The following is a 17390-nucleotide window of genomic DNA, read 5'->3' as shown; positions in this document are numbered from 1 at the left end:
ACGGTAATAATAAATGCATACATGTTATTTTATTGATTTAAGATGGGAAACTATATATGTAGATTTTATTTTAAAGTATACCAAAGACTTATGGGTTACTGTGCAAGGGAGTTTTAGGCCCGTTCTGGGACTTTAAGCTAATAACTGTTGTTACAAACCTCCCATTATACATTACATAAAGAAAAATGGATTGTTGAGTAGATCTTTGACTTGGATGTTACAACGTGTGGTGTTTTAAGGGTAAAGGACCATTGTAGAAGATGATATCTAGGGGGAGGAAGGTCTGACAAAAGAGCCAAGGTGAGGTTCACATGATTATAGAAACATCAAAGAGTTGTTTTAGACTTAATTTCAGATCTCAGTAATATAAATCTAATTTTTTCCATTTATTTATTGGATTTTTAATCGGATATAGTGACTTGTTCAGAAGGATATATTAATTAGATTTCTATAGTGGTAGTTCTAAATGGATTCAGAAGAGGGAAAATTCTTGAAGATCACTTTTTCTCATTTAGATCCTTCACCTTTATACTTATTTATGAATATGCCATTGACCTTTTTAGTATTTAGCAAGAACAATGTATTTAGCTGATTTTAACTGGGTTTTATAGTTAAATTATTGATAGTTATGTTATATTGCCCTGTGAAACAAAACAAAAAACCAAGCAGTCCTTCCAATTTTCCTGTGGTACAGTAACATTGAAAAGAAATCACTCCCTACTTTCTTAGTACAGTACTGTGGTATCTCTGGGATGTGATGGATTTTATCCTTTCTTTTCCACATCTTTTATTATCATACTCTACATTAGTAAATGTTTCTAAAAGGATGTCTTTGGGGTTATCTTTAAGAATGAAGATGTTTAACTACAATTTTATAAATATATCTGGATTTTACTTATATTGCTTATTATGATTTTTCTTTCTTAAACTTTGTTTTTACATGACATCTCTCATTGGAAAGGGGTTTTTCAATACTCATTTCAAGCAGTTTCTCAACATGTATGTAAAAATAAAAAGCAGTTTTTTTGCCTTTGAATTTGAAAAACAAAATGCATTACAAGATTAGTTGTGGACTTAGGTTTTTAATACTTTGATTAAGAATTTGAATTTTAGTTTGGGAAGAACAGTAATAGTATTAGTAGTAATTGACAGTGTTAGTAATTATAGTCTTTAGTAGAGGTCGTAGCTGCCACACTAATAATAGTAGGAGGAGGATGCCTGTATTTGGCAGGTAAGAAAATCGTTTAGAGAGACGCAATATCTTGGTAGTGGCTGAGCTGCAATTAGAAACCAGGTTTGCCAACCCATTGTTTTTTCCATAATACTATACTGTCTCAATCTGATGTTTGAGATCATGGCTGTGAAAGTGCTTTAATAATGATAAAGTGTTAGGCAAAGATGAGGTGTTGGTTTAATATAAAATGAACTCTGGCCTCAGTTGACTAAAATGGGGAATGTGAAATGATCAGCACGTTTTGGCAAAAGGCAGGAGAGATAAAACAATTGAAAGTCAAGTATGGTATGTTGAAGCACTATATTTCACCCATTTAGTACAGAGTTTTGTGGTTGGGTTGTGATTGTGACAATAGTGGTTCCCAACCCTTATTTCCCTGTTTAACTCCATGACTTCTGGGCATGCAGATATGGCAAGATGATAGCCTTGTTCAATCTCAGACTATTTTGTCTTTTATACTCAAAATTGATGTATTTTTCAGTTAAAGATGATTAAGAACTCAAAACTTTCTTTGGAATAAAGTTAAAACATAGGAATCCCATGCTCTTGGAACTTAAAATTTTTAGCGTACAAAAAGTAGGACATGCAAATGCTGGACTGTTAAACTGAGAAATAAGTGGGCCCTCTAAATAAATAAACATTTACACCATGTCCAGAGTGTAGTGTTCATGCCAAGGGTGAAAATGAGTAGGGAACTTAGACAGAAGTGTTGTCACTTTCACTTAGGGAGGACCCTCTTAGAGGAGGTGAGAATTTTGAGTTTTCGTGTTTTTTTAAAAAAAATAAGGGAGGAGGAGGAAAACATCAGAGCCAATGGGGTAGTTTAGGGAACAGGAGAACTAAATAGTGGGAATATGAAGTTGAGATTAAGGGACTGGAGGATTGAACTGAACAAAAAGTAGGAGGGAAACAGGAGGTAATCTAGGTTGTTTTGTATATGTACCTTTAGCTAAATTACTGTTGCTTTGGAGCCCATTATGGGGCTTTTGGGAGAGAAGAAAATGATTCTGAAAAAAGCAGGATAAATTCTAATTTGAACAGCAGCATATGTAATTGATGAACAGGGAACAGTGCTAGAAGTTCATGAAGGAGATTGATGTACCACTATTCTTAGAGAATTTAGATAATTTAAATAGACCTATTATTTATGTAAAAGTACTATTTTTAATTTAGAAAAGTGAGATGTCATGTATGAAGGGTGAAGTATCTTTTGTACTATTAGACATTGCTGGGATTTATTGCAGTTTTTTTCCCTCTAGGGTTTGGATTCAGGATTTGTTCCTAGTGTCCAAGACTTTGATAAGAAACTTACAGAGGCTGATGCTTACCTACAAATCTTGATAGAACAGTTAAAGGTATGGCATTTGATTATATATTGAATTTATATAAAGAGCTTGATTTTGAGTAAAAATAGTTGCTTGATGTTACTTTACAACCCTTACTGGTTTTTCAGTAGTTTTTAAGCTAACCTAAACATAATTAGAAGAAAATAAGGCAAGATTAGATTCATATTTTGTTTAAAAGTTGTGTGAAACTGGTAAATTTTAAGTGGCTTGATTTCTAAGGCCATTTTTCATTTTGGGGGAGTTGTGGGATTGAGAGAGTTTACTTCTCTACTTCCTTTATCATTATTAAAATTGTCTCCTTCAACTCCCACTTTAAAATTAATTACAAGCAAAGCTCCTGGAAAGAACAAGGAATGTTGATAAACTTGGGTGACAAGGCAGAAAAAACTTAGGTTTGAACTGATATTTTAAGTTCTTAAAGTCATATGTTTTCTTTTGCTTGTAATTGTACCAGAGTAATTGATCTTGACTGTTTAAAATAGTTCAATAGAATCTGACTTGATAACAATGCCTTGAAAAAATGCGTGTTATCTTGTATTTTAGTAAACATTAATTATACATTTAATGCATGTATAAACCATCCCTGGAAGAAATATGTTTGCTTTTCTTTGCTTAGTAAATGTGTACTATGTAGTAAAGGCTTGATACTATAATCATTTTTTTCTTAATCCTGTAGCTTTTTGATGACAAACTTCAAAACTGCAAAGATGATGAACAGAGAAAGGTAACTTCTATAATCATGATTTTGACTTTAAAGTTTTTGAAACCAAGAGCCTTTTGGAGAAGTAATAGAAGGACCTCAGTGTTTTGACTACTATAATAGTACTGTTGACCTGTTATGATAGTATGCCATATAGATTTCAAGTGGAGTTTTCTGGTGAATTTCTGGTATGGTTTCATAATTGAACAAAAGAGTAACAGAAAATTTTATTATGATACCCTTTTTGTAAGTACCACCTTTAGGAATAAGTTCTTTCTCTTCAAGTACCATATGTTGAAGATTGAAAGTTATTTTATTAAATTTACATGTGGTCACTTCAGATATTAATAAAGCAACCAGCAAAATTTTCAAAATAAACCAGAAGCCATGCATGAGGGAACAAAATGAATGTTGCTTTAATTATAGTTCCTCCCTTTGGGTTTCTGACAACTACTTTGTAGTTTGAATATTGTTTTCTTTTATCAATTAACATTTTTCTTCTCCTTGACTAGATTTCCTGATGCAGCATCATTTATTTTTTTGCATTTCTGTTAACCATAGCCTTGCATTTGTCTCTTTTACACTTGGTAATAGTAGTAACTCATGTTTAGCTCACCTTCTTAGTTTTGGAATTTAGTCTCATGTCATTTTTTAAACAACTTTGCAAAGTTTAAGGTGATTCTAAAATAAGCATTTTAAAATCACATAGTGAATCCTATAGAGAAAACAAAAATTGTTTTCAGGTAAGGGATAAGAATGTTTTATATTATTCTTACAAATCTTGAATTGAATCACATGAATTTTATTTGAGGATGTAATCCATAAAATGTCTGAATTTTTTATTTAAATGTTTGATTTAAATTAAAAAGTTTAACCAAAAGCACTCCCCAACCTGCCTGAACTGATTTAGAGTAATGAGTACATTTTGGTAAAATTCTTTAAATGACTAACCAGTAAAAAACAACAACGATACCTCTTTGTGTTTCTGATAATTTCTGTTTAAATTTATTTTTCACAGAAAATTGAAACTCTCAAAGAGACAACAAATGTAAGTTATATGTTTGATAAACTCTGGCTTTGCATTAGAAAGTGCTGTAAAATGTTTCTATTTTAAGCTGCTATTATTAATAAGAGCAGTTGAGTTTTTAATTTTTATGCATTTTTACAAGGGTGTTTAAGAATTGTATTATCATCTAAAGGAATTTAAGTGAATAGAATAATCCCTTTAATTGGATTGACTTCGTGTGCCATTTTATCTGTTTCTGGTCTTGTCTGTTTGAGACGCTTGGATAAAATGTTTCATCCATGCACAATGTATATTCTTTTTTATAATTATATATTATATATATTATATATAATATTATATATATAATTATAATTATATATATATTATAATATTATAATATAATTAATAATATTGTGATTTGAGTTTTCTGATGTACTGACCTTCTGACATTATATAATGGGCTACTGATAAGATTTGTATTTTGATAAAAGCATTTTAAAAACAGACATGGTAGTATACCAGGTTCACCAATATTTTAATAGGATCCTTTACTCTTGATAATTCCATGAAAGTCTTGAATAGACAGACGTTTTATGAATTTACATTGGGATTGCCTGCTGACGATCTAAGAATTTGGAAGTTAATCAAATTCACATCACTTTATGTTTGAACTGGTGAAAGACCCTTTAGATGTTATTCAGTATAAATTAACAATTTTTTGGTATTTCCAAACAATTCATAGAATTGCTAATGATAATTTCATTTGACACTATCAGCATGTTAGAACCCAGTGGAAATCCAGAGAGGATATTTTTTATGTAGAATAGACTTAAACCCTGTATATTTGAACTGACTTTTATATTTTAAGTTTTAGCATTGTATGGCCATTTGGGGCAAGATCCTAAAATCAGTGTTTTGTTTTTATAGAGCATGGTAGAATCAATTAAACACTGCATTGTGTTGCTGCAGATCGCTAAAGTAAGTAAATTTTATTTTTGATTACTTTCATTTAATGGGATTTTAATATATGGCCTTTTTCTTTAATAGCCAAAATACTCAGTTCTGAAATATATTACCTTTCTACTGTAAATTTAAGTTATAGTTTGGCGTTACTGGTGCTATTGAAAAACCATTATGTTTAGATGTTACCTTGCCAGCCTGTGCTTGTTTTTGATAAGGTCATTTGTGATGGTGGCTGGGAAGGAGGGGAGCGCATTTGAATGACTCACCCTTTCCATTGTCACTGCTTGAAATAGGGACATGCTTTGCAAAACCTTTCACAAAAAAAGTTTTTCTTAGGAAAAAAGGAATTTAAATTTTAGCAGAGTTGGTTTTTTCGTCCATAATGAAGAGTATAATAGAGATGTGTTTTTTTAAATTGTTTTTTACATATTTTTTCTAGTACTGAACTATTGGGTTGGCCAAAAGTTTCGTTCATTTTTTTCCATAAGATGTCTCTAGTAGCACTTAGTTGTCTTTTAACTTCATTCAGAACAATTTTGTGGGCTTCCCTGGTGGCGCAGTGGTTGAGAGTCCGCCTGCCGATGCAGGGGACATGGGTTCGTGCCCCGGTCCGGGAAGATCCCACATGCCGCGGAGGGGCTGGGCCCGTGAGCCATGGCCGCTGAGCCTGCGTGTCCGGAGCCTGTGCTCTGCAACGGGAGAGGCCACAACAGTGAGAGGCCCGCGTACCGCAAAACAAACAAACAAAAAAACACCCAATTTTGTTAGATTGACGTAACAGCTGTCATATCAGCGTGCGTTTAAAAAAAGACTCATCAAAATTGTTGCATTTTGTGTAGTCATTTTAATATTAAAGATGGAAGAAAAAAAGCAACATTTTCACCATACTGTGCTTTATTATCTCAAGAAACGTAAAAACACTGCCAAAATGCAAAAAAAGATCTGTGCAGTGTATGGAGAAGGTGCTGTGACTAATCAAACGTGTGTGTCAAAAGTGGTTTGCAAAGTTTTGTGCTAGAGATTTCTTGCTGGACGATGCTCCACAGTCGGGTAGACCAGTTGAAGTTGATAGCGATCAAATCGAGACATTAATTGAGAACACTCAATGTTATACCACGTGGGAGAAAGCCGACATACTCAAAATGTCCAAATCAAGCGGTGAAAATCATTTGCACCAGCTTGGTTATGTTAATCGCGTTGACATTTGGGTTCCACATAAGTTAAGCGAAGAAAACCTTCTTGACCATATTTCCGCATGCAATTCTCTACTTAAACGTAATGAAAACATTCTGTTTTTAAAACAAATTTTGACGGGCGATGAGAAGTGGATACTGTACAATAACGTGGAACGGAAGAGATCGTGGGGCAAGCGAAATGAACTACCACCAACCACACCAAAGGCCAGTTTTCATCCAGAGAAGGTGATATTGTGTATATGGTGGGATTGGAAGGGAGTCCTCTATTATGAGCTCCTTGTGGAAAACGAAACGATTCATTCCAACAAGTACTGCTCCCAGTTAGACCAACTGAAAGCAGCACTTGATGAAAAGTGTCCAGAATTAGTCAACAGAAAACACATAATCTTCCATCAGGATAATGCAAGACTGCATGTTGTTTCTTTGATGACCAGGCAAAAACTGTTACAGTTTGGCTGGGAAGTTCTGATTCATCCGCCGTATTCACCAGACATTGCACCTGCGGATTTCCATTTATTTCGGTCTTTCCAAAATTCTCTTAATGGAAAAAATTCCAACTCCCTGGAAGACTGTAAAAGGCACCTGGAACAGTTCTTTGCTCAAAAAGATAAAAAGTTTTGGGAAGATGGAATTATGAAGTTGCCTGAAAAATGGCAGAAGGTAGTGGGAAAAAACGGTGAATATGTTGTTCAATAAAGTTCTCGGTGAAAATGAAAAATGTGTCTTTTATATTTACTTAAAAAACTGAAAAATTTTTGGCCAACCCAATACATTATAAACCACTGCTTTGATTACTGTTCCTTATTCATGGAATAAAAACATTTTGGATTATTGTGGTTGGTTAACAATTTCATGGATATTGCCTGCTTTTCTGAAAAATTTTGGTGTATTCAACCTAAATATGTACTTTATTGCATGACATTTTGAGAAACAAGAATTTAGTGTTTAATAAGTGTTTATTAAGTGTTTAATCAGTGTTTAATAATTTAGTGTTTAAATAAGTATTAAAAAATGTTTCTTCCATTGACTGTATCTCTGTATTTCTAGCCAGTGGCTAGAAGCAGGTGGGCAGCCAATTCAGCAACCAGTTTTGGAAATGATGTTTGAGTTTTTAATTATTTGGCCTATTTTACTTATTCAATTGCATATATTTGTTTGCCTAATAATGGACACTATTTTCCTAGCATTGTTAATGACACAATAGTATAGAAAAATGCATTTGTGCTTAGATAGTATGGATATTCCACTTGTAAGTTTAGGGGTGAGGGGAAGTATCATTTTCTTTTGAGGCCAGATTCAGTATTAAAGTGTCAGAACTTAAGGGCCAGATGGTCTGGGTTTGAATCCTTGTTCCACTGCTTGAGCAAGTTCATTTTCTAGGTATTTTTGACCACTATGCCTGATTTCCTATGTATGTGTCTAAATTCTTCCATCTATTTTTGTGGATCAGAATACATTCTAAAGCTTAAGAAGGGCGTATAGGGTTGGAGGCACAGAAGGGGTAAGGGTTATATTTTGGTTTTCTTTACTATGAAATTACATGGGTGGGTTGGGGCCACCTACAGTTACCCAGAAGCTTATATACAGGTAACCAGTAAACTATATTAAGCCCAGTGTGAGTAGATAGGTATTTTAGGGATTCAACAGTGCCTTCTCTAGAAGATTGAGGAAGTAGAAGAGTTGATAGTGTTTAGGCCTATTTGGATCATCTATACAAATCAATCAGGTCTTTAGATAGTTGTAAAACAGGGCAGCCTAGCCTCTTTCAGTAGCTCACCATTTAGCCACCCAACAAGAACATTTTTGATGTTCTGTCTTTGGAATGAGTTACAATTGAAGTTACTAAAACTTCTTTCTAGAAATTTCTACAGTTAAGTCAGTACCTGCTACCTGTCTGTTTTAGCCCAGCTTAATAGACCTGCATTTCAAGGTCCTTCAGAATGGGTAACATGGATCAAGTAAATGGAGTTTGGCTTTTTAATTTTTTCCAGAAGGAATTTCATTGTTAAGGCTTTTTATGTACAGATACATCCCTCAAATTATATATATATGTACCCTATATGAACTCTTTGTGTATTTTTAAACAATTTAAATGTAAATCAGACCATGTCACTTGCCTGCTCAAATCCCCTTATTGGTTTCCTACCTCCCTTGGAATGGAATCTAAGTTACTTAACCATAACTTCACGTCATTTGAGCCGTCACTACTCCCTCACCTCACCTTGCTTGATCACACCATTCTAACAACATCGGCCTGTTTTCTTTTTCTCAGGCCAAGCTTTTTCTGCTTCAGGGATTTGTATTTGCTTTCCCCTCTGCCTAGAAGGCATTTCTTCCAGACTTCCAGGGTTCACACCCTCACTTTATTCAAATTTCTATCCACATGAAATCTCTTTGGAGAGATCTTGCTGACCACTCTATCTAAAATAATCTCTACTCTCCCAGTAGTTTCTTTTTCTTCATGGTCTTGCATCCTTAGCCAGATTTACTTGGTATCCTGTTTATTGTCTGTCTATACCTGACTGTAATCTCCATGAGGACTTTGTCTTAGAATGCTTGCACTGCCATAACAAAACACTGCAGACTGAGTGGCTTTAACGACAGAAATTTATTTTCTCACAGTTTTGGAGGCTAGAAGTCCAAGATCAAGGTTCCTGTTGATTTGGTTTCTGGTGAGGACTTTCTTCCTGGCTTGTAGACAGCCACCTTCTCACCATGTCCTTACAGGACCTTTACTTGGTGGTACACACTGAGAGTGAGCATGAATGAGAGCTCTCTTGTGTCGCTTCTTAGAAAGACACTTACTGGATTGGGCCCCCACCCTTAGGACCTTATTTAATCTTAATTTACTTCCTTTACTCCAAATACAGTCACACTGGGGTTAGGGCTTCATTGTCTGAATTGGGGTGGGGGGGCCCACAAACATTCACTCCATAACACCACTGTATCCTCAATGCCTAGAACAGTTGCCTGCCACAAAGTAGGGGCCTGATAAATAATTGTGAATTTTGAATGAATTTTTAACACATAATTTTTAATAGTTGCATGGTTTAGTATTTCCACTATATGTATAATTTTTTAAATTTATCATCCTTATGAATTAATTTTTGCATAATCAGTCAATCTGTGATTAAGATATACAGTTTTTAAATAATAGTGAGAGGCAGCATTACATTTTTGCGTATGGACTTTGGAGCCAGATGGTCTGGGTTTGAATCCTTGTTCCACTGCTTGAGCAAGTTTATTTATCCTCCCTGTGCTTTGGTTTTCTCCTATATAATAGGAATAATAATAGTATCTGTACTCTTGATGATAGTGTGAAACTTAAATGAATTAGAGTTTGTAATGCTCTTAGTACCAAGCATATAATTAGTCCTAAATAATTGTTAAATTAAAAAAACTTTTTATTAGGACATAAATTTTAAAGCCACAGAATGGCATGTTGGTAAAATTTTGAGAGCTTCCATCTAACACTGATGGGAATATAAATTGTTTTAGTTACTTTGGAAGATTATTCTGCCCTGGCAGGTTAATAAGATTTTGGAATCAGCTACTTTTAGAAGATGTATTGTCATCTGAGACCCCACAGGGATGTGGGCCCCCAAAAAAGAAAGAATGTAGCTAATTTGATACCTTTCTTGTTTTGGGTTGATTTAGTTTTAGGTTCTTAGAGGCAGCATGCTATAGGTAGGATTTTAAGCTCCTTCCAGTTTTTTGAGTCTTTGATTTTAATTCTCATTCCCCAAAGCTTCCCACCTGCCTAAATGATTAGTGCATTGGTTCCCAAAGTTTGCTGCACATTAGAATCACCTGGGAATCTTTTAACAATTCTGATGCATGACTCCCATTCCCAGACATTCTTGTTGTAGTTGCTGTGGTGTGTCACCTGGGCATTGGGGTTTTTCAACTCTCAGGTTGATTCTGATGTGTAAGTAGCAAAGTTTGGGCACCACTTGGTTATTGGGATTTTCAGGTAAGCTGTGTTAGCTCAGATGACTTCATTGTTCCTTTGTACCATAGATAGAGACAGCACTGTTCCATTCACGGGGAATTGCAGAGGAAATGAGGAGGGGAGGGAGCAGAGTGAAGGTAATCTGGGAGACCCCTGCAGCTGGGGACTTGACCAGTTTTCTTCATTAAGATTAGGTGATATAACCAGATGTCACAACTTACATAAGCAAAGGAAATTAATTTTAATAATATATTTTATTTAACTCATTATATCCAAAATAATACCATTTCAACATGTAATCAATATGAAAATTCATTCATTAATGAGATACTTCATTTTCTCTCCCTCTCTCCCTCCCCCCACTGCCCCCACCCCACCCCCGCACTAAGTCATCACTATCCTGGGTGTATTTTGCACTTTGAATTAGCCACATTCAGGTGCTCAATAGCAACATGTGACTAGTGGCTTCTAAACTGGACTTCCCAAGTCTAGATTATCGTTTTAGAACAGAGTTGTCTGACCATAGATACTTTTAAACTAGAATGTATGTTTAAGTTATCCTTGGATCCCAGGTTCTCTCCCTAGAATGTTTTTCTGCATAGACTTTTTGTTTATATCAGTATTCATTAATTTCTCATTAGACTTTTTTTAAACCAGGTTTATTGATATATAATTTACATACCATAAAGTTCACTCATTTAAAGTTTATACTTTAGTGGTTTTTAGTATATTTACAGAGTTGTGCGGCCAATCACCATAATATAATTTTAGCACGTTTTTATCACCCCAAAAAGAAACACCATACATATGAAGAAGTCATTCCCTATACCTCTCTCCCTCACTTACCCTTGCCCCTGCCTTTCCTCCAGTCCCTGGCAACTACTAATCTATTTTCTGTCTCTAGACTTGCCTATTCTAGACATTTCATATATTTAGGATCATACAATATGTGGTATTTTGTGACTGGCTTCTTTCACTTAGCATAATGTTTTCAAGGTTAGTCCATGTTGTAGCATGTATCCGGACTTAATTCTTTTTTATTGCTGAATAATATTCCTTTGAATGATATACCACATTTTGTTTATCCATTCATCAGTTGATGAACATTTGGGTTGGTTTCTTTTTTTTTTTTTTTTTTTTTTTCGGTACACAGACCTCCCACTGTTGTGGCCTCTCCCATTGTGGAGCACAGGCTCCAGACATGCAGGCTCAGCAGCCATGGCTCACGGGCCCAGCCGCTCCGCGACATGTGGGATCTTCCCGGACCGGGGCACGAACCCATGTCCCCTGCATCGGCAGGTGGACTCTCAACCACTGCACCACCAGGGAAGGCCTGTTTTCATTTTTTGACCATTATGAATAATGCTGCTATGAACACTTGCATATGATGTTTTTGTGCGGGGACGCATGTTTTCATTTCTCTTAAGTGTATACCTAGGAGTGGAGTTACTGGGTAACATGGTAACTCTATGTTTAACTTTTTGAAAAACTGCTAAACTACTTTTCAAAGCAGCTGCACATAACATTTCCACTCATAATGTGTAAGGGTTCTTTTTTTTTAACATCTTTATTGGAGTATAATTGCTTTACAATGTTGTGTTAGTTTCTGCTGTATAACGAACTGAATCAGCTATACGTATACATATATCCCCACATCCCCTCCCTCTTGTGTCTCCCTCCCTCCCACCCTCCCTATCCCACCCCTCTAGGTGATCACAAAGCACCAAGCTGATCTCCCTGTGCCATGCGGCTGCTTCCCACTAGCTACCTGTTTTACGTTTGGTAGTGTATATACGTCCATGCCACTCTCTCCCTTCATCCCAGCTTCCCCTTCCCCCTGCCCACGCCCTCAAGTCCATCCTCTACGTCTTGTGTAAGGGTTCTGTTTGCCCCACATCCTCACCAGCATTCGTGATTGTCTTTCTGATTATAGCCATTCTAGTGGTTTTCATTTGCATTTCTTCTGGAGAAATGTCTATTCACATTCTTTGCCCTTATTTTATTTATTTATTTATTTTTAAGTCTTTATTGAATTTGTCACAACATTGCCTCTGCTTCATACCTTGGCCTCCTGGCCGCAGGGCATGTGGGATCTCAGCTCGCTGACCAGGGATCGCACCCACACCCCCACACTGGACCGCCAGGGAAGTGCCATGTCCATTTTTCTAGTTGGGGTTTTTAATCTTACTATTGAGTTGTAGGAGTGATTTTATATATTCTGGATACAAGCCGTATCAGATATATGACTTGCAGATTTTTCTTCAAGTCTGTGGGTTGTCTTTTTACTTTCTTGATAGTGTCCTGAGAAGCATGCATATTTTAAATTTTGATGAAATCCAGTTTATCAGTCTTCTATTGCTTTTGCCTTTGGTGGCTTTCCTGAGAAATCGTTGCCTAATCCTAAACAACAAAGATTTATTCCTGTATTTTCTTTCAAGAGTTTTGTGGTTTTTGCTCTTACATTTAATTTAATGTATGGTCCACTTTGAGTTAATCTTTGTGGTGTGAGGTATAGATCCAGGTTCATTTTTTGGCATGTGGTTATCCAGTTGTCCCAGTCCCGTTTGTTGAATATCATCAAACTTGAATTAGAAATTTTCTTTCATCACCATAGCATATTTATTTTTTATTTCATGTAATAAGTACATGTATAGGTCCATAATTAAGAGAGCTTTCATTAGACTACATTGCCTTATTAGAAAGATAGGAATATATTTCATGTATCTTACTGGTAGGCATGGTTTTAAAATACCGAAGTCTATAATTCTGGTCAAAAGTCTTCTCAAATTATGTTGTACTGATGTTTTTGTTACTATCATATTTCCAGATCTCAGTCATGCTTGTTTGTTCAAAGAAGAGAAAATAGCCACTGTGTTAAGGAATGAGGGACTTGTAACCAGATAAACATATGTTATAATCTAAGTGGGAAGTAGCATTAGACCCTTTCTTTATTTAATTAACATAATTCAAATTGAAATCAGTTGGATCTCTGGTTTAGTAGTACTTGAGATTTAGCTTTAGCTGACCCTGATAAAAGGCAACTTGCGGTTTACTTACAAAACAAAAACAATAAAAAGTTTTAAAAAGAAAGATGGAGGGGGGGATGAGTGTAATACGCCTTTTAAAATAAGAGAACAAAATTCCTGAAGTTCATGATGGGAATGGATTGGTAGTAAGGCATTTAATAGTGTGGGTTTGTCTAGATTTGACTCTGCCTTAAAAGATAAACCACAGCAGTAACAAAAATAATAAACCCTGACTTAAAATACCCTGTAGATAGCATGTATTATTAATTGAGAATATTTTATGGGAAAAATTGTCAGATATTTAAGTTTATTTTTTCTTCCAGTTTTATTGAGACATAATAGACAGCACTGTGTAAGCTTAAAGTATATAACGATTTGACTTACTACATCATGAAATGATTATCACAGTAGGTTTAGTGAACATCCATTATGTCCTATAAATACAAAATCAAAGAAATAGAAAAGAAATTTTTGTCCTGTGATGAGAACTCTTAGGATTTACTCTCTTAACCACTTTCATATATAACACACAGCAGTGTTCATTATATGTACCATGTTGTACATCGCATCCCTAGTACTTACTTATCTTAAAACTGGATATTTAAGTTTATTTTAAATTATACCAGAAGTAGAAGTGGTGGTTTTCTTAGATAATATAATGTACTGTATCAGTAATGTATTGCTGTATAACAAACCAACCTAAACTAACTGTCTTAAAATAGCAGCAGTCATTTATTTTGCTCACAAATCGCAGTTTGGTTAGGCCTCATGACTTATTTCTGTTTCATGCAGTGCCACCTGTGGTGGCTTGATTGCAGGGGCAGGGGTGTATGTGTTGAGATGGGGGGGCCAAAGGATCCACTTTCAAGATGGCTCACTCACATGCCTGGGAAGTTGAGCTGGGGACCTAGGTGCTCCTCCGTATAGTTCTCTTTCCAGCTGCTTGGCCTTTCTCACAGTGTGGGAAGAAAACAAGGTAGAAATTTGTGGCATTTCCATGACCTGGTCTCAGAAGTCACACATAGTCACTTCTGCTATGTTTATTGGTTAGGGACAGTCACAGAGTTTCAAGGATAGGGGCCATGAACTCTACCTCTTGTTGGGACCATTTTTGGGAAATTTAATCTACCACATGTATTTCTTTCCACTTATTGCCACTTACATATATTTCTTTCTAAGAAATTCTTTGGAAAAGTCCATTTTAGAAATTAGAAATTTAGAAATTAATGGGGAAAACTAAAAGTAAATTAAAATATCATCTGAACAAGAAACTTTAAAATTTCTCTTTCTGTGTAGTTCTCAAGATTTTATTTTCAACTGTTGTCTATTAAAAATTACTGAAACTTTGGATATTGTAAATATATAGTTAATTCAGTTGTGTAAATCCCAACATGAAATATGGACTTATCAAAATGCTTTTATTCTCAAGGATATGCAAAGGATATGCACTGTGTTGGCAGTTTGCAAGACCACCCCTAGGTTTGGTGATTTGCTTGGAAGGCACAGTTTGTAGTTGTACTCACAGCTATGATTTATCACAGCAATGTATCCAAAGTAAAACCAGCAAAGGAAAAAGGCACATGGGGCAAAATCCAGAGGAAACTAAGGCCCAAGCTTCCAAGAATCTTCTCCCAGTGGGATCATACAGGGTGTGCTTAATTCCTCCAGGAACAGATTGTGACAGCACTTGTGAAATGTCTACCAGGGAAGCTCATTAGAGACTCAACACCTAAGGTTTTTTATTGGGGTTTTTGTCATGTAAGCACTGTTTACCTAGCACTTACCAAGCAAGAGTCCAGATTTCCAAAAGGAAAGCTGGTCTTCAGCATAAACCATTTTGTTTGCTTAAACAGATTAGGTGCAGTGAGCTGCCCTTATGATAGTGAGGTGGTGGGAACCCTCCTAAAATCCAAGTTCCCAGACACCAAGCCAACGGCCAACTTTGTAGGCAGGCTTTTCTGAGGATAGCTATTTCAGGCCTGCTATGTTAATTCTTAAAAAAAAAAAATTATCCCCAAATCTTTAAATTGCTCTTGGTTGTCCCTTCAATCTGTAGATTTCTGAGTAAACTCTGTAGTTAAAGAAAGAAAAAGTTATGTATAAATGATATACAACTTGGCTGTAAACCAAGACCAAATACTGGTTTCTATTAAAACTTGAAAGCTTCTTGATAGTATGGAGTTAAAACTTTAAACAATTTTAAGTTAAATATATTGTCTGTGTAATACTAATAGATTATAGTTACAGGAACAGATATGTTTGGTAACTTTCCACCACCCTCTTCCTTAAGTACATCCTTGGAGAAGAGAGGCAAGGCAAAATATCAATAGCATATTAGTTAAGACCTTGAATTCTGGAGCTAGACTATATGTATTGGACTAGACACTGTAGACTAGACTAGACACTCTCTCTGTCTCAGTTTTCTCATCTGTCCAATGGGGATGATAATAGTACATGCTTTATAGAGTTGTCAGTGGAACAAGTGAATTAATAATATACAGGCAGACCTTGTTTTATTGCATTTTGCAGATGCTATCTTTTACAAATTGAAGGTTTGTGGCAACCTTGTGTCAAGCAAGTCTATTGGCGCCATTTTTGCAACATTATTTGCTCACTTTGTGGGTTTGTCACATTTTGGTAACTCTCGCAATATTTCAAACTTTTTCATTATTACTGTATTTGTTATGACGATCTGTGAGCAGTGATCTTTGATATTACTACTACAGCTCACTGAAGGCTCAGATCATGTTTAGCATTTTTTAGCAATGAAGTATTTTTAAATTACATACATTGTTTTTTAAGACAGTGCTGCTGCACACTTAATAGGCTACAGTATAATGTAAATATAACTTTTATATGCACTGGGAAACCAAAAAATTTGTGTGACTTGCTTTATTGCAATATTTGCTTTATTGTGGTGGACTGGGACCAAGCTCGCTATATCTCCGAGGTATGCCTGTACGTAAAATACCTGCCAGGTAGTAAGCGTTAGCCCCTGTATCATCATTCTGTGGATATGGTGATTATGGTTACTGAAACAAAAATCAGACCATCTGTTTAGAAAAGTATTGATATACTTCTGGAGCCAGCAGCCAGAATATGGGAAATTATGTCTATCCTGAGTTTTTAAGGGTATATGATTGTCATACCTTTGCAGTATGGTAAGAGTTTGGGGGTTGTGGAGAGTTGGCATAATTTACTGTAAAGTTAAACCCAGAAATATTCAGGATCATTAATCCTAAAATAATATATCTGCTTTCAGTCATTGATACCAATGTGACTACACAGTTCAATAGGATATTTCTACAAAGAATTTAATTAAATGCCTATATAGAAAAACAGTTGCCATGCTCTTGGTTAGAATTATGTTCGGCTAGGAATGGACCAGTGAAATTACTATCTTAGTGGAAGCAGAGTAGTAGTTTTCTAACGTTGTTGCTTACCCAGTAAAATAAGTTTTCTTACTAGGGAAGAAAGTACACAAGGTGTTACTTAAATGAAAGAATGAAGTTAATATTTTTAACATTTCTCCTTAAGGACCAGCGTAATGCGGAGAAGCACGCAGATGGAATTATAGTAAGTTTAATCTGATCTTTGTTCCCCTTTACTTCTGCAGAGCATTATAACCAGTTATGTCAGGAGAAGCCTGAATTTCTACTCATTTTTCAACACAAATTCCTCTTTTTACCTACTCACTGTTCTTTGTTTGTTGACTCTTGCAATTTTCCTTGAGCTCTTAAAGTTGGCCATCTTTCAGCAATCATTTGGAGGGGGAATGTCGATCTTAAAATTTTGCTGAGTCTTGATTCTTATTGAATCACCTTGCATGTGTTAACTTAAAGAGTTAATCGTGGTATAAAAATGCAGCTTTTATGACTAAATAAGGCATAACTCACAATGCTACATTTCTTGTCCAACTTCTTTTTTTCTAATGAAAGCAGAAGGGGAGGGGTACAGTATTGAAACG

The 17390-nt window shown here is 35.5% G+C and overlaps 1 protein-coding gene across 6 annotated transcripts in view; it reads left to right on the top strand.

Moving 5' to 3' along the window:
* The window catches only part of OSBPL9 (oxysterol binding protein like 9), a 167186-nt gene that overhangs the window by 121011 nt on the left and 28785 nt on the right, over window positions 1–17390 (top strand). For 4 of the 6 annotated variants that reach the window (XM_060140089.1, XM_060140088.1, XM_060140093.1 and 1 more), the window contains 5 exons: window positions 2494–2589; window positions 3257–3304; window positions 4299–4328; window positions 5214–5264; window positions 16961–16999. In XM_060140089.1, coding sequence (XP_059996072.1) covers window positions 2494–2589; window positions 3257–3304; window positions 4299–4328; window positions 5214–5264; window positions 16961–16999 — 264 coding nt within the window. The remainder of the gene's footprint in view (window positions 1–2493; window positions 2590–3256; window positions 3305–4298; window positions 4329–5213; window positions 5265–16960; window positions 17000–17390) is intronic. The other 2 variants (XM_060140092.1, XM_060140090.1) reach the window with 1 other exon arrangement.

The sequence above is a fragment of the Lagenorhynchus albirostris genome, chromosome 2, assembly GCF_949774975.1.
Source record: "Lagenorhynchus albirostris chromosome 2, mLagAlb1.1, whole genome shotgun sequence".
Lineage (NCBI taxonomy): Eukaryota > Metazoa > Chordata > Mammalia > Artiodactyla > Delphinidae > Lagenorhynchus > Lagenorhynchus albirostris.
This window is presented reverse-complemented; position numbering and strand designations above follow the sequence as displayed.